General features: G+C 40.3%; 2 protein-coding genes across 10 annotated transcripts in view; both read right to left on the reverse strand.

Annotated features, from left to right (window-relative positions):
* Window positions 1–1,326: 1,326 nt before the first annotated feature.
* Window positions 1,327–11,092, reverse strand: slc66a1 (solute carrier family 66 member 1). Of its 3 annotated transcripts, none has more exons than XR_014601663.1 (8): window positions 11,019–11,092; window positions 9,565–9,767; window positions 9,347–9,476; window positions 7,498–7,585; window positions 4,499–4,662; window positions 4,303–4,395; window positions 3,617–3,825; window positions 1,327–2,456 (listed from the first exon to the last, which is right to left on the reverse strand). XR_014601663.1 is itself a non-coding variant. In XM_084069263.1 (8 exons), the coding sequence occupies exons 1-8, from the start codon at window positions 11,022–11,024 to the stop codon at window positions 2,373–2,375; spliced, it is 954 nt and encodes a 317-aa protein (XP_083925389.1). In that variant the 5' UTR covers window positions 11,025–11,092; the 3' UTR covers window positions 1,327–2,372. The 3 variants fall into 3 exon arrangements, 2 of the variants coding, with proteins under 2 accessions (XP_083925389.1, XP_083925390.1); XM_084069263.1 differs by having other exon boundaries at window positions 3,617–3,802; XM_084069264.1 differs by lacking the exon at window positions 11,019–11,092 and having other exon boundaries at window positions 3,617–3,802; window positions 9,347–9,472; window positions 9,565–9,699.
* Window positions 11,093–15,043: 3,951 nt separating this feature from the next.
* trim33 (tripartite motif containing 33) overlaps window positions 15,044–22,644 on the reverse strand; it is a gene marked incomplete at its 5' end in the record, with an annotated part of 35,736 nt that continues 28,135 nt past the window's right edge. For 2 of the 7 annotated variants that reach the window (XM_084069230.1, XM_084069224.1), the window contains 7 exons: window positions 15,045–15,937; window positions 16,468–16,518; window positions 19,645–19,797; window positions 20,326–20,400; window positions 20,495–20,606; window positions 20,774–21,183; window positions 21,557–21,722. In XM_084069230.1, the coding sequence (XP_083925356.1) occupies window positions 15,707–15,937; window positions 16,468–16,518; window positions 19,645–19,797; window positions 20,326–20,400; window positions 20,495–20,606; window positions 20,774–21,183; window positions 21,557–21,722 (1,198 nt within the window). In that variant the 3' untranslated portion in view covers window positions 15,045–15,706. Of the gene's footprint in view, window positions 15,938–16,467; window positions 16,519–19,644; window positions 19,798–20,325; window positions 20,401–20,494; window positions 20,607–20,773; window positions 21,184–21,556; window positions 21,723–22,644 lie in introns of all 7 variants that reach the window. The other 5 variants (XM_084069229.1, XM_084069225.1, XM_084069227.1 and 2 more) reach the window with 5 other exon arrangements.

The raw sequence follows: 22,644 nt of genomic DNA on the forward strand, positions 1-22,644 counted from the left end.
CCCTTTCAAACAAGACAATTACTCAGAGTGAAACTGTGCGTATATTACAGTATGTGATTCCACATGGTGAGTAGCCTACTGTATAGCTATGTTACTATGATTTGTGACGTTAATGCAAAAACAGTTCCCACTTAAAATAAGAGGGAAGTGATTATTTTGTATGTTTTTACATGCAGGAATTAGAGAACGATGGGGAAAAAAGGGAAATAAAACCAAAAGCAATACAAATGAACTACAGCTTATGTGTGGTCGACAGGAGACTGGTCCAATCAGGTCGTATACAATCAAATCTTGAATTTTAACTTAACTCTGGGAAGTTAACTAACACTCAGGATTCTGCTGTGTGTACTTCTGGTCAATGCTATTGGTTGCTTGTAGTGTTGAGATGTACTGTATTACCATCTCATCCTCATCACTGTAGAAGAGAGCATCAACTGAATGACTAAAAGCACCGATTTAATATGAATATGAATTGATGTACGGTGAGTTTACTGTGATACATGACTGGCCAAGACGTCAGCAGAACGACAGGCATGTTAAGAGAGCCTAGGGGTTTGCTGGAGCCGTCTCATTAAGACATTCCCAGTATTGTGTGTTTATAAACAGCCTCTTGTTCATCCCCTTGATGGATGGCTGCTCCCTATCAGTGTCTCTTCCTGCTCTGCTCACCCCCTGCTCCGCTTAACAAGCCCTCTGCCACTGTTTCTCAACGGTACACTCCATACACACAGATCTCCTCGTTGAACCTTGCATGATAATTCTTCTTCTGACCTTGTTTCCTCACTGGGTGGGCCCTTAATGTCTCTTATGTGCATGTGTGTGTACATGTTTAAGTGTGAGGGAATGTGGTGTGTGTGTGTGTGTGTGTGTGTGTGTGTGTAAAAAGGGAGGGATTCCCAGTGACAGCGAGAGTCCACTAATGAAGAAGAACAGCGTGGTTGTCAGGGCCTTTCCAGGAACAGGTCAGTAAGGAGGTCCACACAGGCCTAGTGGGCCAGGGCCTAAAGGTCAGGGGTCAAAGTCAAGTAAAGGACTCGGCCTTAACAGATTTGAAAAATGAAAGTGGAGTGCACAAAGGAGACAAGTCCAGTGCCCTGGGTTCATCAGACGCCATGCTTTTAAAATCACATCGGTGCTTCCCTCAAATGACACTGTTACAGAATGTTATCCCAATGGCTTGGTTAAAACAGAAGGAATGGAGTGAAACACCTTAGACAGCTCACAGTCGATTTATGGTAGATTGCAACTGACCAACTGAAGAGATTCAACATTTAACACAAATACCAAACAGATTTTAGTGCTGAATAAAGTGACGGCAAAATAGACTTCATCTGTGCTCAAAGGTTTATTACCTCAGATACTGCATGCAATTCACACTTAATTTTGCAGTACAGTGAGCGTGTGACCGTTAACTCCCATTCAAATTAACAACTGTTTAAATGTCAAGATCTATAACGGAATAACAAAATAAAAAATATCTACATTGGAAAAATATCTAAAAGGGAGGCGCACGGTACAGTATACCATGTCATGGCTAAGTCCTTCTAACACCTGGCCGGGTTCGAATCCGACCCGATGCTCTTTGCTGCATATCACCCACCTCCCCTCTCTTTCCCTCCTGTCAATATCAAAATAAAGCACAAAAAGGTTGACAAAAATAATAATCTTAAAAGAGAGAAAAATAATACAAACAGATTAAGGCTTTCTGTGCAATCAGTCAATTAAAACAGTACTTGAACATACTGTTAACATACTTGATATAGATTTACACAGAAGCTAAAATACAATTATACATACTGTCATGGTGATTCACAGTAGACATTATTCTCAACTCCTGTAAACAAGTCTCTATTTATCACAAAGGTCTGTACAGTGGCTAGTGTCATCATCATTGTCAAATGTTTGGCAACTTTACAAACAGTGGAATGATATTCCAGAAAACTGCGTACAGTCTAACAGTTGGATAATTTTACAGTAACCAGGTTATCCAACAGGTTCCTTATGTCTACCTTCACATTTTAAAATAGGCCTTATGACCTAAAAACCAATAGAGAACATTCAGCTACCGGACAGGAGGGAAGAAACCCTTTAAAACAAAAGCAAATTAAGAGCAATTAAAAACAGTATGGTGAGACTTTGCTGTGTACATCACAGCATACCTCGCACCTCCATGAAAACAATATGGAATTCTCCAAATACTTTCCATTACAAAAACAAACAGATCAGAAACAGTTTAAAAATAATAAATAAATCTATACAATTGCACTAAAATATCTTTTCCCCTGTGTCTCTGTCTGTGATTATGTGTAAGGAATGATTTGGAGGGGTTCAGTTGTGAATGTAGGCGTGTCTGGGCGGTTGGTTCTGGTCTATCAGCCCAGCAGAGCAGAGGTCTCGTTGTGGGTGCCATATTCTTGCGGTTTGCGTTGGCGGTATATCAAGAACTGGAAGGAGATCTGAAACAGGGAGTAATGTAAATGTTTTAGAAAACCTGGGAAAACAATCAGTTTATCACACAAACCTGCAGGCCAGCAAGTTACACAGCTTTAAAATAAAGAAATTAATAATAATTTTAAAGAACACAAAGTTGGTTTGAATGGGGATGTGCAGCCATGCTGGATTTCTACCACTAAGAACCTACGTATTGTATTCTACCACTAAGAAACTCATACTGTACCAGTAAGAAACTACATACTGTACCAATAGGAAACTATACTGTACCAATAAGAAACTACATACTGTACCAATAAGAAACTACATACTCTACCAATAAGAAACTACATACTCTACCAATAAGAAACTACATACTGTTATGAGGTATGAGAATTTTCCACTGAAAACATCCCATGTTGAAAACCTAACTACCCCTACCTGGATACGAGCCGTTTCTAAATCTTTTCACAGATAAAACACTAAAAGGCAAAAAGTGATATATTCCTTGCAGGGTAAAGACCTGAGAAATACTGTCACTATGAGCTTGCAGATTGGCCACTTTAGCTATTTTTGCACAACACAGTTGGGATTAAGTAGTTAATCAGACTAATCGATTTAGTATATTATTAAAAAATCTACTCACATTTTTAGGGTTAATATAAAAATGTGCTTCTTGTATGATTAATCAAAAAAAGTAATCAATAGAATAATCGCTTAGAACAGGGGTTTTCAACCAGTGGTCCGGGGACCACCAGTGGTCCTTGAGGGGGTTTCAGGGGGTCCCCAGCCAAATTAAAAGATAGCAACCAAATTGACCCTTATATGTCTGTAACTCTGAGTGTACAAATGGAACCAAATGGACCCTAACGGGTCCATTTGGTTCCATTTGTACACTCTCAGAGTTAAATGAACACTGATGATGATGATGATACAGTGTAGATTGGGAACCCCAAGAAATTTAAATGGTTGAGTCCCTGGCATATCTTTTCAAATGGGGGTCCCTGGGCTAATATTTGTCAATTTGGGGGTCCTTGATGCGAAAAAGGTTGAAAACCACTGGCTTAGAAGATTTAGTTGCAGCCCTAGACATGACCTAAGCCCATCTGCCTGTAGGAGAGCAGCGCATGAAGCGTAACCAGTAGGTGGCGCTGGGGAGAACCCAGCAGCCATTATCAAAACATACCATGACATCCAGAGTGAGAGTGCCCAGACTGCCTATGAGCCATGGCAGGTGGTGAATGATGTAGCTTGGTTCACCCAGGCCGTCATCGGGTTCCTTCAGCAGCACACTCAGGCCATACGTCGTGTTCCCCAGGATGACCAGGGCAAATAGGAAGTAAGACACACCTTCTGTTGACCTCCTCTTGTACTGCAGGCAGAGCGCCAAGGACACTTTTGTTAGGTGACAGAAGTCGTCCATGTTATTCAGCATTCTGTAAATGCCAGGGTGCTATGTGCAGATTTGTTTTTTAAATCAAATTAACCCTGGCATCGCTATTTTGGGCACATTTTGAAAAGATGTAAAAAAACAACAACTTTTTATTATATACATTATTTATAAAATAGCGAATATAGCAGCTCTACAAGCTCACTAGGCATAACAACAAGTTGTGTGTGAGCTTGTAGATCTGCGATTTGTGCTATTTTTCATACAACCAGGAAATTCAGCAGGAGTTGCTGCAGAGTGCAGAAAGCTAATGACAAGAAATTAAATGGAACAAATGAATGTGAAAATGATATTTCTGGAGAAACGTTCTTTTTTTAAAGATTCCCCATGATTTATTGGGGACATTTTCCCCTTGTAGATTTCTGACTTTGGTTCTTGTATATACTAATCCCATTCTGTGTCTCTCCTGTGTCAATACTTACATTAGTGTACATCTGGGGCAGTCTGGAACAGAGGTAGAGCACCGACGACACAGAGCCAATAGTGAAGCCTATGATCTGCTTGGTGGTGAAAGCCTGGAGAGAGGGTGAAAGATGCACGAGTTGAACACATAAATAATGCTAAACGTTCATTTGAATCGATTTTTGTCACTGATTCACTAAAGGTAGAGACACTCACTTTCACTTGAAAACTGAACGTGCCGCTGTCAGAGACTGATAGCAAGGCACGACCTTTGAACGTAGAGGATGTTTCATCCTGTAGGTGCAGTGGTCCGGGGAAGACTGCAAGGTTAGCGCTGAAGCCCAGGACGCATACCAAAGCCACCACATTCAGAATCCTACCTGGAGAGCGGAGCAGAAGTTGGGGTCATTTAGATATAGACATACTATGCTTGACCACAAATGCTAATTATATTATTTAGCCAGATGCTAGTTTTGATGTTAATCTGGTATCATAGTTAGGATAAGGATAATTCCTTTTAACAGGTCGTTCATGAAAGTCCTTGCGGTCTGTAGCGCTCATATTTATCTGGTAGCGTAGTTACTCTGTAGCACTCATGTTTATCTGGTATCATAGTTACTTTGTAGCATTTACATGACCATTTTCCCCAAGGGTGTCAAAACTTTTTCAGGTTCCATTTTAGGTCACAGGCCTTGAGGCCTATGCTAATTATGGTTTTGGGAGGCCCAACCATTCATAATAAACCATTCGAAATTGCACATAAGCAGACAGAAATGTAGAATAATGTCCCTGCTATAACTACACAATTAATCATTCTCAATACATCATAATGTATCCTCAAATAATCATAATGCTGATTAATTATCAAAGTGCAGTGCATTGAACTGAACAGCGTCACTTTTCATAAACATCTGGCAGGCCGGATTGGACCCCCTTGTGGCCCGTGGACTGCAGGTTTGACATCCCCGATTTACCCTGTCATTGGGTTTGCTGTCAATACTGGGAGACATGGCCGAGCAAATTCCTCCAGGAAGGAAAGATCATCAATAAGCAAACAAAGAGCACAATAACAATAACAACACCACGTTGTTAGAGGGTTCAGGGATTAACTCTTCAGTCTTAACTATTATAGTATTGATCTAGGGGAGCTCAGCACAGACACATTGCAGAAAGAAAGAGATCTTGCATGAATCACGTTGCCCTGAAGGTTGCAGTACTATGACACAATCATGTGGCCGGTTGGATATAAAATTGTAAAAATCATAAAGAATGTACTGGTTTGTGGATTTTATATGATCATTAGTCTTAACTGCCAGCAGTGTCCAAGGAACAGAATTAACATCTGAATTAAAGGAGAGGTGGACATGGGTTATTATCAATGTTCATTTTAACCACCGTCAACCTAGCGTCCCTATTGGGCATGTCCATAGGCGGACATTTTCAAAAAGAGAAAAATATTTTTCTTTCTTTTTTTCTCCCCCAGAGCTGATGTGGAGCATAGACTGTAAAAAAGAATGGACAAAGCCACTCCCCTGCTTTCTACAGAACGAAAATGAAGCCGATAGTTCATGAACGTGCATTCCGCCATCGTTAATATATACAGTTGGCCACGCCGGAACTCAAACGCTATTGGTTGAGACCAGACACGTGACCAGCGAACCGGAAAACAACCCCCAAAAATGCTATTGGTTGGGTAGCTTGTCAATCAAGAGTAGGGCGGGGAATGAATGCTATTGGTTGTGTAGGTTGTCAATCAAATCATCCCGCCCCTCCTGGAGCATAGCCTACTTTAGTACTTTATCGTCAATTTTAGAATAAATGGGACCATAATTTAGCAAAACACATATCATGATGATTGAAAGGAGACTTTAAACTAGCGACTGGAAGCATATAGAATTTATGACAATTTTTATTACGGTAAGAAAATCTAGTCTAAAGTTTGTCAAAAACCCATTCACTTGCGTTAAAATAAATTATTTCTGACACTGCAGGTCGGCGCAGGGTAAAACAGTGCCTCACTCTGGCCATTCATAAGCTTCCGTGTTGGCCTCATCGTAAATATCCAAGCCTTGCCCCTTGATGTGGAGCATAAATGATTTCAATTTGCACCCATGTTAATCAGCTGCTGGCCACATGTGGGTGTTAGTCATAGCGACCTTTAGGAACACTTCCAAGTAAAAGAAAATGTTCACAAGAACAATCTAACTATATGAGATTCACACCCTCTTAATAATAAGTTAACTTTCATTTCCTCATTGTAGAGACAAGATGCCATTGCCGTGTATAGTTAATCTATGCATGCCAAAATTACACACAGACACACGAAAAAGGAATTCAGCTAATCTCTTACACAAACATTCTTGTGAAGTACTTTTGAGATGAAGCATTTATAAAGATCACTACTGCCATTTGCCACCAAGGCCGTGCAAGGCTGTGGCACGTTTACAGTAGGCTTGCCTCTAATTTGACATAGCCTAGTGATCTTAGAGAAATACTTCACATATTATAAGTACAAAACGACTTCACAAGAACAATGTCATTGTAACTAAGATTCACTGAGCGATTTATTTACATGCATAGTTTATCAAATACTATGTCACTTTCAGGAGTTGGCATTTCCTGGATTTACACAGACATGACACCAGTGAAGCCTGGATGTTGGATGATGTGACTGGCCTTCGAGGTACGGCTTAATGCACTTACTACAAAAGTGTAAAGAGGCTTGTTTTGTTTGTTAACTACATTCTTTGAAATAAATACAGATATTAATTCAATTCAATCTTTATTTCAGACCCAAGGGGGATCCATATCACAATAAAACACCATACAAAACACAACAACAGAAAGTATATTAGTTTCGGAAAAGGTGCAGAATATCTGAAGCTTGACAAAACTAGACTTGGCTTTAGTATCACTGCTCACGTATTATCCCTGGTATAATTACCATGCTGCTGTTGTGGTACTTTTTTGTACCTTTCCTCTCTACCCTGCCCGCGATTCAACCATGTTGCTATGATACCTGAATTTCCCTCTGGGGACAAATAAAAGGTTTATCTTGACTCAAAAGGTATTCAAAACAGCCCTACAGATGAATTCTTTAATGCATGCGATTCATGCAACAGAGGCTACTGACAGTGGCTTTGACAGACAGATATTGTGCCCATTTGAGTGCTGCTCAAGGAGGAAAACAAATTGGAGAGTGAAAAACAACTCACTGTCGTGGTCCATGTTCCTCGTTTTGTAGTAACTGTACATTCCTAGCATCAACAGGTCAGCCAGAACATAATAAACGGCTGTGTACGTCTGAAGGAGAGAGAAAGAGAGACATGTCAGTCAGCTAAGCAGAAAAAGGTGACAAAAAGGACATCACTGTTTGGATATTTTAATGACAGGTAATCCTGAATACAGAATTAAACACTTTTGCTTAGTGGGCACTTGAGAACTGGGCACTTCGAAGCGGGCTCTGTTCAAATATGTATGTATCTCTTTGTCTTAAGGAGTATGATATGCACTTTCATAATGATACCTTTTTTTCTCTCAGTATATTCTATATACTTGTTAGGTGTTTCCACAAAAGCGGGTGGAAGCGGCGCACCCACAGCTGTTTGGGCTATGTGCCCACACCAGCACATGCATAGGCATGCACGTGCGAGACTGCGGTCAACTTACTTCGAACAATAACACATAGCTGACACAAGCGCACATGCACGGACGTGCCTGTGTGACCATGGCATCCCTAATCTCACGTCACGATCAAACATCGATCAAAAACAACCATTCACACAGTCTGACAAAAGCTGCCGAGTGAGTGACAGTAGCGCAAATTAACATACAGTAGGAATGACCCCCGCCTGCATATCAATGGCCAGTGTGTGACCTGTTAAGTACTGTAAGGGTATTTTTAACCCATTAAGACCTGGAACGCATCTGTGTCACTTTAAGATTTATTTGGCTATTCAAAAATAGCAGATATACAAGCTCATAGCGTACAACAGAGTGCCGCGCTACGAGCTTGTAGATTTGAATTTTTGAAAATCGGGAAAAAATATTTTATATACAGTATTTCTTTCAAAAAACTGTTAGGATGTTAGCATTTTAAGAATCGGACTCAGGCCTTAAAGGAGGCATAGCCTCCAGATTTTATGAAGCAGTCCAAGTATATGAACGTTTGGATAACATGCAGTGGCTGATTTATTTATGAATTAACTGAATTTCTTCAAGGTAAATTGATCATGATTTTGTAGAGAAGTAGAGAATAAAATGTGATATAGTGTGGGTTAATAATGAATATACACATTTAAGAGGTTATTTCAAATCGGTGGCTGTGTGCGTGCATGCATGCATGACGTAGCGCTGCCACCGCCAAAAAAATCACCACTACACCACTGGGTGTACCTACACTGTTTTACTTATTGTATTAGTACCTTTTTATAGGTTTTATACTCAGCTGTGTACTATAGGTTGGACATTACACATGAAACATTCTGCTGCACATATAAGCATGAGACAAAGTCTTTTAATCTTGTATTGTTTTAAAGCACCTTTTACAGCAATTTGCCTAAATATTTGGTTGGTCACTCAAGAGGTGAGTGTTGGGGCACTCAGTAGAATTTGGATAACTGGATTGGATTCTGGTATGACTGAATGACTCAGTTTAGCAGTAGCTGGTGAGGTAATAATTATGTACTCTCCCTACACAATAGGGAGGGCAGCTGTTACTATGTACGGCTGTACAATGTATGAACTAAATATATAACACCAAGCATAACTGATTGTCCTGTCTGTCTATTAACTCTATTCTGTCCCATAGTATTGTGTATTCTTGACACAGCGGCTTGTGGTCTAGGACCCATTGTGGAGGGGAAATTCATCTGCTGTAAATACAAATATTGAACAAGGAATGATAGCAATCATACACCTCGTTGTTCATGATTAGATATGGGTTTTAAAATGTAAAACAACCCGAAGATCCCAGGACCAGTTTTCAATGTGTGTCCTGCTCCCTTCCCCAGATTAACACCCTATGGCTGGTTCAATCATTTTAGATATTTAGGTACTACTCACTTGCAGTGGAAGTTGATCCGCTAAGAAGGACCCGATGAGATTACAGCTGTCACCTCCCAGCCACAGCAGAAGAAACCAAATGGACAGAGCACTGTCCATGTTCCCAGTTTTGCATGAACTGTAGTACTGTCTGCAATCAAAGGCCCAACGCAATTAATGACGCCAGGTATAAAAACTTGAACCTTATGACAACCTGAGATACCAAAACAAACACTTACGGCATTGTGGACATTATGAAGCAGAGAATGGAAAAAAGACCTAGGTAGACACTGGCCATATCTCTGCCATCCTCGGCACATTCTCCAAGCCCATCCCAAACCCATTTTGTCCCATTAGGACACAGGGTAGACATGTTTCCTTCGCTGCTTGGGCTTCCTCCTAAAGTCCCCCTCGTGAGGACTCCATCTGTCCACGTATTCATCTAGAGGGGAAAAAAACTATTAGTAAAGTTATATTGTAATAAATAACATTACAACACTATAACAAGGAGGCAGCCTTGCATACAGTGGACCACATCTGGCCCATTGCTGTCTCATCAACAGTCAAACTGAATCTTACAGTCAGCAATGAAAACATAATATTTGATGTCAAACAAAAACGTAATTTGTCGATAAATAACCATGCTTGTGTTGCTCATACTGTTACTTGCACTTCTGTACATAGATATGTGTACCTGATGAATACATACATTACCTCAGCTCACATTGTATTAGCCTATCCTCCCCTCAACTTTTAACCTCATTTTCAATCTTCTTATCTATTTATTTATCTTTTCTCATTATAATACAGTAGTATCTTCATCATTATCTTGTTGTTTATTATATTGCTGTTTGTTAGCACATTCTATCAGGACATGCCGCATGTCACTGTTTTACCTGAATGAGTGAGTGACAAAGAAACCCCTCTTGATTCACTGTCTTTAAGTGAGGGTCAAAGGTACTTCATAAGGAAACATCTCAGATTTCAACCTACATTCCATTGTCCTGGTGTGAGGACATCGATAATATATAGATAGAGCGGCGTTTCGGTTTCCGTTTGAATTAATGGCTCGTGATAGCGAGACAGAGAAACAAAGCAGGGAATGTACATATCGGTTGATCATGCTCTACCAACCACTGAAGCAGAAGTCAGCAAAACAATAGATAGGGGGTTTCTATCCAGGGGCTGCGGCATAAACTTTGTTTTGTAACCTATTATCCAACGACATGGTCCTGCTGAAGTATGTAGGCCTACTGAACGGGTTGAGGAAATTATATTCCGCAGAATTCCACAAAGAGCTTCCGTGTTCACCTTTTCCCACCCCGTTTTTACTGAAGACATCCGTTAGGACTGAGCCAATACCTTCAGTTTTGCAATATGTCGCTAAATACGTCGATAATACAACTTCTCGCCAGCGACCCCCCCCCCCCCCCAGTCCAGGACGGCAACGAGTCAACAACGACATGTGACCGCCGACTACTAAGTCAACACAACAAGCCCAGACAGCCGGGGGGTAACGTTCATAGACGTTAGCTAGCCTGTAGCCACACTGATAACAATACAGCTGATCTGTTCTGTTCAGCCTGTGGCGTTACATGATGTAACTTTACATCAACAGCAATTAAATACCAACCATGAGATCGAATCAAAATAGGATAAATAATAATAGTCAAATAATCATCGATCATCTTACCTGCATTGCTGTAGATTATTGCACTAGTCCCACAAGAGCCTTTCAGTTTCAGACGTCTGACTGCAGTGAGGAAATGAAAAAACAGTGTTACTGTAAACAACTTGGTTTCCATCGAGCTGATTGGTGCTCGTGTCATGTGACGTCACCGGAAGAGGGCCAATCAGCTGTGACTGACTGGAGCAAAACAACAAAAATGTGGTAATAATAATGTAATTATAAAATAAAAATGTTATTATGTAAAAATAAAAAAAGTATAGTACGTACATACACGTTTACTTTTTTTGTCAAATAGAAAAACTGAAGCATTCACGTTATTCTTTGAATATTTGGATGAACTTGAAAGGATATTTCACTTTCAAATAAAATAAACATTACAAATATATATGAAAAATAAATGAAAAAAGTAATCACGGCCCCCCTCACGCATTGGCACATTCTAATGCCCATATTATGGGCTGAAGTGATTAGTGTGTTTTGTAATAATAATACAAATCTACAAAGTAACTAGTATAAACTAAAGTTTTCATATAATTGTAGTGGAGTAAAAGTACAATATTTTCCTCTGAGATGTAGTGGAGTAGAAGTAAAAGTACTGAAATTGGAAATACTCAAGTAAAGTAAAAAAAAAAATACCTCAAAATTGTACTTAAGTAAATGTACTTTAAAAAAATGTTACTATACCACTGAATGTTAATCGCAGACTGGCTGCCTCCATGACATTGACGTTGTGCTTTTTGTGTGTAGGACAAAATAGTCCATTTGTTTACACATTTTGTCGAGTTTGTTTATGCCCAGTGGTCTAAAGTAACTAAGTACATGTACTCAAAAAGTACTTTTTCCACCACTTTTCCCCTACACTCTGAGTTACAACACTGAGGATTGTACTGTGAACATTTCACACATTGAGCTCACATATCAACAAGGCTTGTTAAGCTTATTATTCTCTCATTAGTCTGAGCCCCACATTAAAGGGCCTCTTGTTCTACGAACTCTGCATTCTCACAAGACGATGAGGAAAAAACGCTGCTCATCACATCATCCATTGAAACTCACTCATGATGTAACACTAGTCCAGTGGTGTAAAGTAACTAAGTACATTTACTCAAGTACAAGTACTTAAGTACAATTTTGAGGTATTTCTTTTACTTTACTGGAGTATTTCCAATGTCCAAAACTTTTACTTTACTCCACTACACCTCAGAGGCAAACATTGTACTTTTACTCCACTACAATAATTATTTGAACACTTTAGTTACTAAATGAGTTAGTTACTTTGTTGATTTAGATTATTGTTACAAAACATACATTACCCACTTCAGTCCTATGTATATTTCGGCGGCCACTCAAAAATAGCCGATCTACAAGCTCATGCATTGTGAGCTTGTAGATCTGCAATTTTAAAAATATTTTTTCATACATTTTACACACTTTTGTGAAAACTTGTGAAATGGGACATTCTGCATAATGAGTACTTTCTACCTTAAGTATATTTTGATACCAATACTTTTGTACTTTTACTCAAGTAAATGTAGAATTCCGGACTTTTATACTTGTAGAGTATTGTCCTGCAATTGTACATTGCAGTATTGATACTTTTACTTAAGTAAAACAACAGTAGGCCTACTTTTCCACCACTGAACACTACACTATCAACTTTTTATTCCATTGCCTCTATGAGTTGATCCTATTTTTTTATAGGCCACTAAGTAGAAGGCTACAACGGTGTCGCATGCCCAAAATACCTGATATACATTTCTTTGTCTATATTTTTGCTTTAGAAAAACAAGATAAAACACAGCATGATTAGTGTCAAAGCGTTGCTATGTCTACTACAATTATTTGAAAAATGTAATTACTTTGTAGATGTTGATTATTATTACAAAACATATAGTAACCACTTCAGCCCTATTACATTTGGGCCATTTGAAAATAACCAATCTACAAGCTCACAATGTGAGCTTGTAGATCTGCTATTTTCAAAAGATTTGTATACATTTGAAAACGTGAAATGGGACATTACTTTTACTTTCGGTAGCCTACTTTAAGTACATTTTTATACCAATACTTTTGTACTTTTATTTAAGTAAATGTTTAATTCCGGACTTTCACTTGTAACAGAGTATTTCTACATTGCAGTATTGATACTTAAAACAAGGTAGTACTTTTTCCACCACTGCTCTTCACGTGCCACCACGACCAAGAGGTCAGACAATGCCTCTATATGAGTGTCCTGTATGTAAATGTGATTATCGATGAGTTCCCTTCATCTATATGACTTTTGATGGCCACACATAGCACATCCACAGCGAATAACAATGGGTTACATATTGCACCGATTACCATTAACTGTGGATGCGATGTGTGGCCAAACTAGCCATCGAATGTCATGTAGATCAAGAGAACTAGAATCAATTACAGATAGAGTGAGCAGGAAGTTTTCTTACCTGCAGATAAGGCTGGTTAAAACGCCACTGAAGAGAAGAGGCCACTTGAATGTGCTGGAAATGACATATGCAACCAACAGTGAACAGTGAAACAGAAATGACATTCAATCAGCTGACTGGTCCTGCTGACTAAGCACTGGTGTCAGCTCCTCCTGGAGACAACACTTTTTTTTTTTTTTTTACAATCTGCTGAAAAAAGTGTCACACTTCTACCTTGCAATTCTGGCGATGCTGACTGGAAGCAGCAGTCCGATTTGTGTTTTAATTGCCTGCATCAGTGGTTTTCAACCTTTTTCATGCCAAGGACCCTTACATTGTTATACATTTGCCCGCGACCACCATTTGAAAATGTTTTGTGCCAGGGACCACCAGAAGAAAATATATCAATGTAGAAATACCGTGAGAATGAAAGACCTCCTTTTAAAATGTCACTTTCACAGGAGGATGAGTTTCATTTAGTTTTTCACTGTGCACTGACTGTACAATGATGTAGGACATTATTCATTTGAAAACTCCAGGATAAAAATCCAGATTTATTTTGGATCTCTTCACTAAGGAAGTTATTTGTTTTAGGAAAATTCATAGAGATGAGATGAGGCATGGCAATTGCATTGGAGAACGATGTATCCGTAACTCACAGCCTGGACAATCAATATGTTTATGTATTATGTTTGTGGGGTATCTTCGTGTATGTAAATTGTGTCTTGTAAGCCGGTGCGGGCTGGGCATCTTGTGGTGCAGGACACTTATAATAAAAATTCTGTCTATCTTCACAAGTACATGTAAAAGTATAGCCTACTTATTAGTAGGCTATTTATTAATGAACAGAAAAAAAAGTCAGGTGGGTCACCAATGTCATCCAATCAGCAGAGAGACCTCATTTATCGGCTATAATTTGATTCCAACTTTGTCTGCTCGTGTTTTTGTTTCATCACTTCCAATTTCACTAATTTATCCTGTTAGGGCCCCTACACACTGCCATCAGTAAATGTATGTTGTCTAAATCTCCAAAGTAACTAAAGCTGACGTCCTAACAGTCTGTATGGGCGTCTCCGGATCTAACATCGAGAAACACTGTTTTTAAGTGACATTTGAGTGACCCTGGGTCAAAGATATATAGTCTCCCAGACACCCAACCCAAGTATCAGTTTGTGTCAACAATGTAAACACACATGGTTGACAAGCCTTGAAATTACAATAAATAACACAGTGACACTGTTGTACATTATTGTAAGTAGGGCTCAGTCAGAACCAAATGCCCTTGAAAATGAACTATTTAGTTATTACAATGTTTAATTGAGAAGGAAGTCGAGTCTAATAATGGTTCAACTTGTTATCTGAAAACAGTCCTTTGGAAATTCTTCTGATAATAGAAAAAAAAGACTTGTTACTATAGATGTCTATGAGCCTACGCCAATTCATAGGTTAACGTATTTAAAGTCTATATTATTGAATATAATAATTGAAACGGTAGAAAGATGCAGAATTATATACCCCCCCACGTTTTACAGTGATCAAATTTAAAAAAATACATGTTATGCTATTTACAGTAAAACACCATGGAATGATCAAATAGCCTACTTAATGTTATTGTAAAACCTTACAAATTGTGGTCCAATTATTCTAAGACCAAGCAACACCCTAACTGACCATCCCAACCTTACCCACCACCACTTTAGACACTAGGATATATTTCAAGAACAGCTTTTTATTGATGACTCACCCAAACATCTATAGGAATACTTTCATTGGGTTAGATTCTCTTATTTACACAATGCTTCCACAAAGTCATACAAATACTTGATAGGTTTCATGTCAAAGTATATATATTATACATTAAGACCTGGGAATGAGAGTTTCAAATGTTTTGTAAAGCAACTGTCACAACAAATCTACAAACATGGTAATAGAAAAAAAAGAAATGGACCGTTCATTAAATTAATTACCGCAAAACAAAATAATATTTTCAAGTCTGTACAATAGAGTTCTCGCGTGTCCATGAACTGAGGGAGATGAAGGATTGCAGATCTTCAATCGTTCCGTCTTCAAAATGTCCAGACAAAGGCAGATCTCAATACGCATCGTGACAGATCTGTCCAAGGCAAGGGATGAGAGAAACGTACGATCATTCTTGTCTCTTGACATGTCGGCTTAAAAAGAAAAACGGAGAAGCGCGGCGCGGATGAGGAAGACGGCTGTTCCCCTCTTCTCTTGTCCTCCAACTTCAGAGATGAGTCTCGAATCTCACTTTATGTGCATAACATCCAATTTTAACCTCTTGCGCCTGGGCTGTACGAAGTCATCTCCAGAGTCGTCTGTGGCCTCCTGCTCCTGCTCTTTCTCCTCCTCCGCGACTGCGACTGCCAACTCGTCTTCTGGTGTCTCAGGGAAGCTCTGGTCGGGGTACATCTCCAGGAGCTTCTCCTCGAAGAGGATGCTCACCGCCTTGCCACCTATCGCCATCTCCGAGCCCACCTGGCGAAGGGGGATGGAGTGGGGAGTGTTGCAGGGAGAGGGAAGAGGACAAAGGAGGTAGGAAGGGAGGGATTGTGAGAACATTAGAGCTGGTTAGGACTCTTTGTGGCAGGCCAGTCCCAGTTCATCCTTACTGTACAGAGACAGAGCATAGGTATCCTGCCTCCACCACCGCTCCTGGCTGCCTTTCTTTATAATTTCTTATTTTGTGTCAAATATTTCATAATGATGGGTCTCTTTGTTGAGTCATTCCGCACAATGCAATGATCCAACAATCTACCAGTAGACTCATACAAAAATATTGTATTAATATTTTTATGGCTTTAGTTTCTTTTTTTCCCCCCTCTTTTTTAACACCAGGTAGAAACTGCGGATTCCTGCATCTGCTGGTAGACTTATAGATCTTTTGGAATTTCAGAGACTTTGTTAAATTCGTTTCACGTGTTCCTTGTGAAATCATAATTCCAAATGAATGGTTCTGGAGCCTTGGCGGGGGGCAGGACACCCGTGCTCTATTTGAAACGGCTTACCTGGTTATTAATCTGTTTCTCCTCATCATATACTTGGATTATGCGAGACATCTAAAAAAAAGGGGCGATAACAGTAAAGACAAGAAAAGCAGCAGGGAGGCAGGAGCAGAGGTTTACAGCACAGGCAGGTTAGCCGACAACCCCGTCTGCGCTGTAAGGCCTAGACTACACCTCTTAGCCAAGTGAAGTGATGTCTCAATCGCTGTCGTCATGCTACAAAGCATCCCACTTCCCAATTGCTGATGCTGCAGAGTCACATGCTCTGTTCAAAGTCACCTGCCCCTGACTGGTGAGGAAAATCTGCTTGGCACTGTCAATTCTCAATGAGTGGTAGACAGTAAGATCTTGTTTGGATTGAATTAAATGGGCATAAAACCATTGGCCAATTTGTATAGTTTGTTTTCCTGTACAGCTTAGAAAACTACAGAAGGGTAAAACATGGCAGGCTGACCTTATAGCACACCATAATGTAAGCAATGCAGCGTAGCTAATACAATTAATAATGGGTATGATAGATTTAGGTGTACCAATGTGCATTGGTAATACTGTTGACTACTGTCTATGCTTGCTACATTGTTACACCTACATCTAACACTCATTATTTATTGTATTAGCTGCAGCTGTGTTGCTTACATCGCCATGTACAATAAGGTCAGACTGAATGTTTTTTTTTATTTGATTTACACTTGGTTACACTGGTCGTCTCCCTCGATCAAAAAGTAACAGACACTACCCACTTCTTTGTAGTAAGAAGAGGGATCCCCACACGGACATATGGTATATAGACCCTTAAAATTAGGATACACAAAAGGAATCTCAGTCATCAGACAGCAACAAACTGGATTACATAACCCAGGCTCAACACTACAATAAGTTTGATAACAGTACAAGGTACGAAACAAGTAGGCTTCAAACCAGAGCCCGACTGCAATCAGATTTTTGGATCCAATGCCGATCCTATTTTATAGTCCTAGCCCACCAATTACAGACGTTTTGACGGATAGTTTGTCAAAATGTGCAAAATGTTCTAATCAATTAAAGAACTTAGATTTGATTGAAGTTTCTATTTGAGAACATTTAACTTCAATATATGAAAAGAACATTTAATGGCTTCTTTGTGACCTTTATTGTAATTTTTTTTTTGTAAAACAGAGGCTGGTTGTGACCTTTATTGTTAAATTTCTAAGTAAAACAGAGGCTGGTTCTGTCTCAGCCAATCACAGCCTAGTAGACTTTCCTTTGCCTTGTGTCAGCACCCGTGCATCACGAGACAGAGCGAGAGAGGCAGTGCCAAAGCACGTTTGTTACTGCATTGCCTATTGTTCACCTCAAATGTTTTCAGTTACATATTTTAGCGTATTGTTCAAGTATAAAACGAGAACGTTTGTAATGCACCGTCCGGCCGTCATATTGAATTAAATTAAGAACAAAGTAGCAGCTGTAGTGTCTCGATCATGAGGATCAGCTGCTTTTAACATTGAGATATGGGAATCACACAGGTGTATGAAAGCATGATTGTTCATAGGGGCCTGCTAATGTAATTAAGTTTTTGTTTGACAGGAAGTAATTAAGTTTTGACTTTTACAGACTTGACAAAGATACACAAAAAATGATTTATTCAAAAATGTATGTTCAAGCAACTATAAGTGGGGTGTGTATATATATATATATATAGTTTGCTTTGCTGCGTCCGTTTATAAACACTGCGTCTGCCATCTTTTATATCTTTCAATAGAGTAACATTGTCCTCTACTGGTGATTTCATCATATTATTGGTTGAAATTGGTTAGTTCCTGCCCATGTAATCATGCATTAGGTTTTTGTTTGAGAGGAAGCAATTACGCTATTTTGTAATTAATTTGACTTTTAGGGACTTTTGGTGTTAAAATACACAAAAGTATTTTTTCATTTGTGGGGATCTATTGATAACTATGTCCCCATTATGACTACGGATATGCTCTAAAAGTGTGAAAAACATATTTCTGCATGTCTTTAATTATACAATGAACAAACAAGTAAATATAAAATACACATAAACCAAACTTAAGTTGAATTAACTACTAGAAATAGCCTAAATACAAGCTCACAAGTCGAAATGCGATGCATCTTGAGCTTGTTATCTGCTTTGTGTCCGGGTAGCTCAGTCGGTAGAGCACTCGCCTTTCGACCACAAGGTCATGGGTTCGATCCCGGGCCCCGATAACTCAGCGTATGAGTAGCACGGCTTGGGTGTGGCAAGTCATCCGGTAAGTACTGGGAGCTGATGGTAGGGGTTGCGCTCCACCTCAGTACATTGTGAAACGGGGATAGACTCCCGCGCTCAGGCCAATACCAACAATAAGCCTCTCCGACCTACTACGTACATGTACTCATTATATTTGGCGATAAAGTTTCATCTGATATCTGTCGGGTTCTACTTCAAAACACATCCACGGCAGGATGGAAGAGTGGATGTAGCAGTTAACAAAAAGGGTGAAAGGAGGGAGACAGATGTACATTCTCCACACACATTCATCTGAATCACAAGAAAAATCTCACTGAAAGATTTTTCTTTACCCGCCCCATCTGGAAAAGACAAATAAATAAAACCACAATATTTAAAGACCACGTTTAAAAAAAACATAAGACATTTAAAAAGCTAGCTTTGAGAAAAAAAAGAGAATTCAAGCTGAATTGACCACAGACGTGTACAAAAAGAGTCAGTGTTACGGTCCAGGTGCTGTGTTAGTGATATTCAGCCGATGTTCCCATAGCCACAGATGAAGTGAGCACACTGGGACGCCACACCACTCCACAGCAGCCAATGTTAAGTCAGCACACCTCCATGCAAACAGTAAGTATGGCTGCACCATATAGAAGAGATGTGCTGTATGTTGCTGCTTTAGCAACACCGTAAGCCTGAGATATACTTAATTGCTCTTGAGTGTTGTGCACCGACAGCCGATCTACAAGCTCACAATGCACGAGAGCTTGTAGATTGGCTATGTTCAGTGTGCGACACTTGCGCGCAACTGGGTATAAATCATGCATTAGCATATCTTCTGGTCCATAAGCACGGACGTACGCATGCGCGTGCCCATCCCACCCGTCGTCCCCACCCCATAACACCCCAACCCTTGTCCCCCCCACCCACATACAAAAGACACAAAAGCAGGCTGAGGAACTCATGCTACTCACCTCGTTGTACTTGGCGCAATTGTTGAAGACGAGACGCACGTCGCGGACAAAGTCCTGGAGCGTCTTGTAATAATGCGAGCTCCTCAGCTGAAGCTTCTTCTTCACCTTCTTCAGGTCCATGGGGTGCTTGATGATCTTGTGGTAGTTGGGCACCTGAGTTGGAAATGAACAGGTCACAACAGGTCATAAATACAATCAAATAAAATAAAAATGAAAGCTTAATTTGTCTTTTGTTTACTTTTGATTATTACTTTTGTTATTTGGGGGTTTGGTTGCTTTTATTTACAGTGACAGTGGAGAGAGACAGGAAATGTAGGGGGATGATATTCAGCGAATGGTCCGGCTGGCCGGAAATGTAATGGGGGATCGCTGATCGGAGCATTGCATCCATAATTAATTTATGTTATGCCCCCTAACCATTCAGCTATCGGGACGCCCCTGAAAGCCTAATTTGTGACTCATAAAATCATGTCATGGGTCCCTAGAATTTGGTTTATGACACATTTGGAAACAAACACATTTATTATTGCCTATTAAGGTAGAGGACATCCTTCAACTAATGAGACCTTCAACATACTGGACTATGTAAAAAAAGATCAAACTTTATTGATCCCAGGTGGGAAATTCTGGATTTTAGTGGAGAATTCAGTGCGTGTGTGTGTGTGTGTGAGTGAAACTTACAGAACTGGGAACAGGATCCCTAAAACCCACACTGAGCTCATGGCAGAAAATGTACAGCAGGAGGCGCTCACATTTCTGTAAATAAAGAGAGACACGTTAGTGTTGATGGTTCGTGGTGTCACAGAGACTCACTGCAGTGTGATGTACTGTCTGTGGTAGTGTTACTGACCCGCCGGTCCTCATGTCCCAGACCCTGGTCAGCCTTGGCTTTCTTGGCGTCCTCTGTGTACTCTATCTCTGGGTTGGTCAGGTTCCGACAGAACGTACAAAGGAAGTCACCCCTGAGAGGAGGGGGATAGGGTTATGCTTAATTTGTGTGCCATCGTACGACAGGACCGGAAACAGCCGATCAATAAGCTTACAGCTCAACACAACGTCGTACAACTAAGAATAAATTAGGGCATAAGTTGTTAAAGGGTACTGAAGTAATCACACACAGAACACCTACCTGGGGAAGATTTTGATGGTTGGGACATGACACCTCATGTGGAACACTTTGGGACAGCGGTCACAGCACAATAAGTCACCACCGTTGACGCACACGGCGCACCAGTCCTCGTTGGGGTCGTCCTCCTTCTCGCCGGGATTGGCGGCCGCGGCTGCAGCCCCTCCCCCCGTGCTCTCTGCCCTCCCTTTGTCCGAGTTCCCGTTGGTCAACGGCGTGTCTGTGGCAGTGCTGTTGTTCTGGAAAGATACCGTGGATGTTGTTGTGGATGTCCAGGCGGAGGGGATGCCAATGCAGGATGTCTCAGTCCCGGGCTCCGTTTTGATGCGCTCCCCTTGGGTCTTGTGGACGTCCTGGCCCGAGGACGGCACGCCCGGCACCGCAAGAGGACTCATGCTCTCAGGACTGCTCATCTGGGGAGGGAGACATTTACACAAACATAAATGATACAGGATGAATCTGTTATACGATGAACATGAACGATGACTGAACGCTTTTAAACTACCACTGTGTAGAGTACCTTTAGTGGGATCTTTTTAAAAACTCCATACTTATGCTGATTGATAGAAGATGGGTAATGTATATGGGTATTTATATGTATATGGTAAAGACTAATTCAAACGACATTGCAACGGCGTTGCAAAAAAGGGTATTTTCACCAGTGTACAACCCACCAGAATGTGGGGGTCAATCTTTGACTTACGGGGGAAAATGGTACTACAGGTATAGGGTGTCCCGAGTTTGGTAGGACTCGTGATCTATGCTACAAATTGTCTATGTATCTACCATGCAGGCGCTCCTCCCCGCATCCTTCGCTCGCTCCATCTTCACATTGGAGGAGGTGGCGGTGCTTTGGCAGCTGTAGTCGTCCTCGGCCCCAGGCTCCTGTTTCACCTTCACCTGCTCTGTTGGAGCAGTGGTGGCGGGCACCAACCTGCCCGCTGAGCTACAGCTAACACACACACACAAGACAATCAATCATTATAGTACCATCTATGTTTTTGTTTGTGCAGTTCACATTTACAACCAGCAGAGGACATCAAAGTCTACATTAATCGTATGAGGAAAATTAAGTCAAGGTACTGTTCTTCTTTTAAATGCATCTTTCAAGATAAAAAAAGGAGCATAATAATTGATAATCACTTCCTCTCTATCGCTTTGCCATTTCAGTTAATAAAGACAAAACATGGACGTAACATTGCTCAGGGGTTAAGTGGGTTAGGAAAAAAAGACACATCAAATATCAAGATATTAATTTTATTTTTCAGCACTAATTAACAGAGAACTTTGCCGTTTTCGTGTTATCTCCAGTGATGGTGAATTGAAGGAAAGCTGCTTTCTATTTACACTTAAATACAAGTTCTCCTTCTCACACAGACCCTTACCAATATGTCTTCATGCACGAGTATGCATTGTGCACATGGTTCTCGGTTCTCATTAGGGATGTGATCATGTGACCCATTCAGATGTGTACAACTCAACAAATCTGTGGTATAACCTAACATTAACATCATGATCAGAATTTGTGTCAAAGCCCTAATGTTTAAAAAATGAGAACCTTTAATGTGTTTACTTGACAATTCCTAGTCATGTCTGTTCAGTGTTCATAGTTAGAAAGAACAATAATTTGTTCTTTACTGTGCAGCTGAAATATTTGCCACAAGCATAGGCAGCATATATTTCTCTATAAACCCCCCGGTTTAGTTATGGAGATTGTTCCCTCTGAACTCTGAATCTTCATGAGGATGCTGTTTAAAGTCTAGGTGGTGTTCTTTCCTAACTGAGTCTCTCCTCCTTGTGCTCTCATCAGACTCACTTCATAAATGGGTCATCAATATTGGAAGTATTAACCCTTCCATAATCTACACATACAT

Source organism: Gymnoscopelus microlampas, assembly GCF_963454915.1.
Source record: "Gymnoscopelus microlampas genome assembly, chromosome: 10".
Classification (NCBI taxonomy): Eukaryota; Metazoa; Chordata; class Actinopteri; order Myctophiformes; family Myctophidae; genus Gymnoscopelus; species Gymnoscopelus microlampas.

What these genes read in the sequence shown, in the direction of transcription:
- slc66a1 (XM_084069263.1), bottom strand. An exon ending in TTCATAATGTCCACAATGCC is followed by an intron (nt 9,477 to 9,564) that starts GTAAGTGTTTGT and finishes CTTTGATTGCAG; the next exon opens with ACAGTACTACAGTTCATGCA. An exon ending in CTCTCACTCTGGATGTCATG is followed by an intron (nt 2,457 to 3,616) that starts GTATGTTTTGAT and finishes TCCCTGTTTCAG; the next exon opens with ATCTCCTTCCAGTTCTTGAT.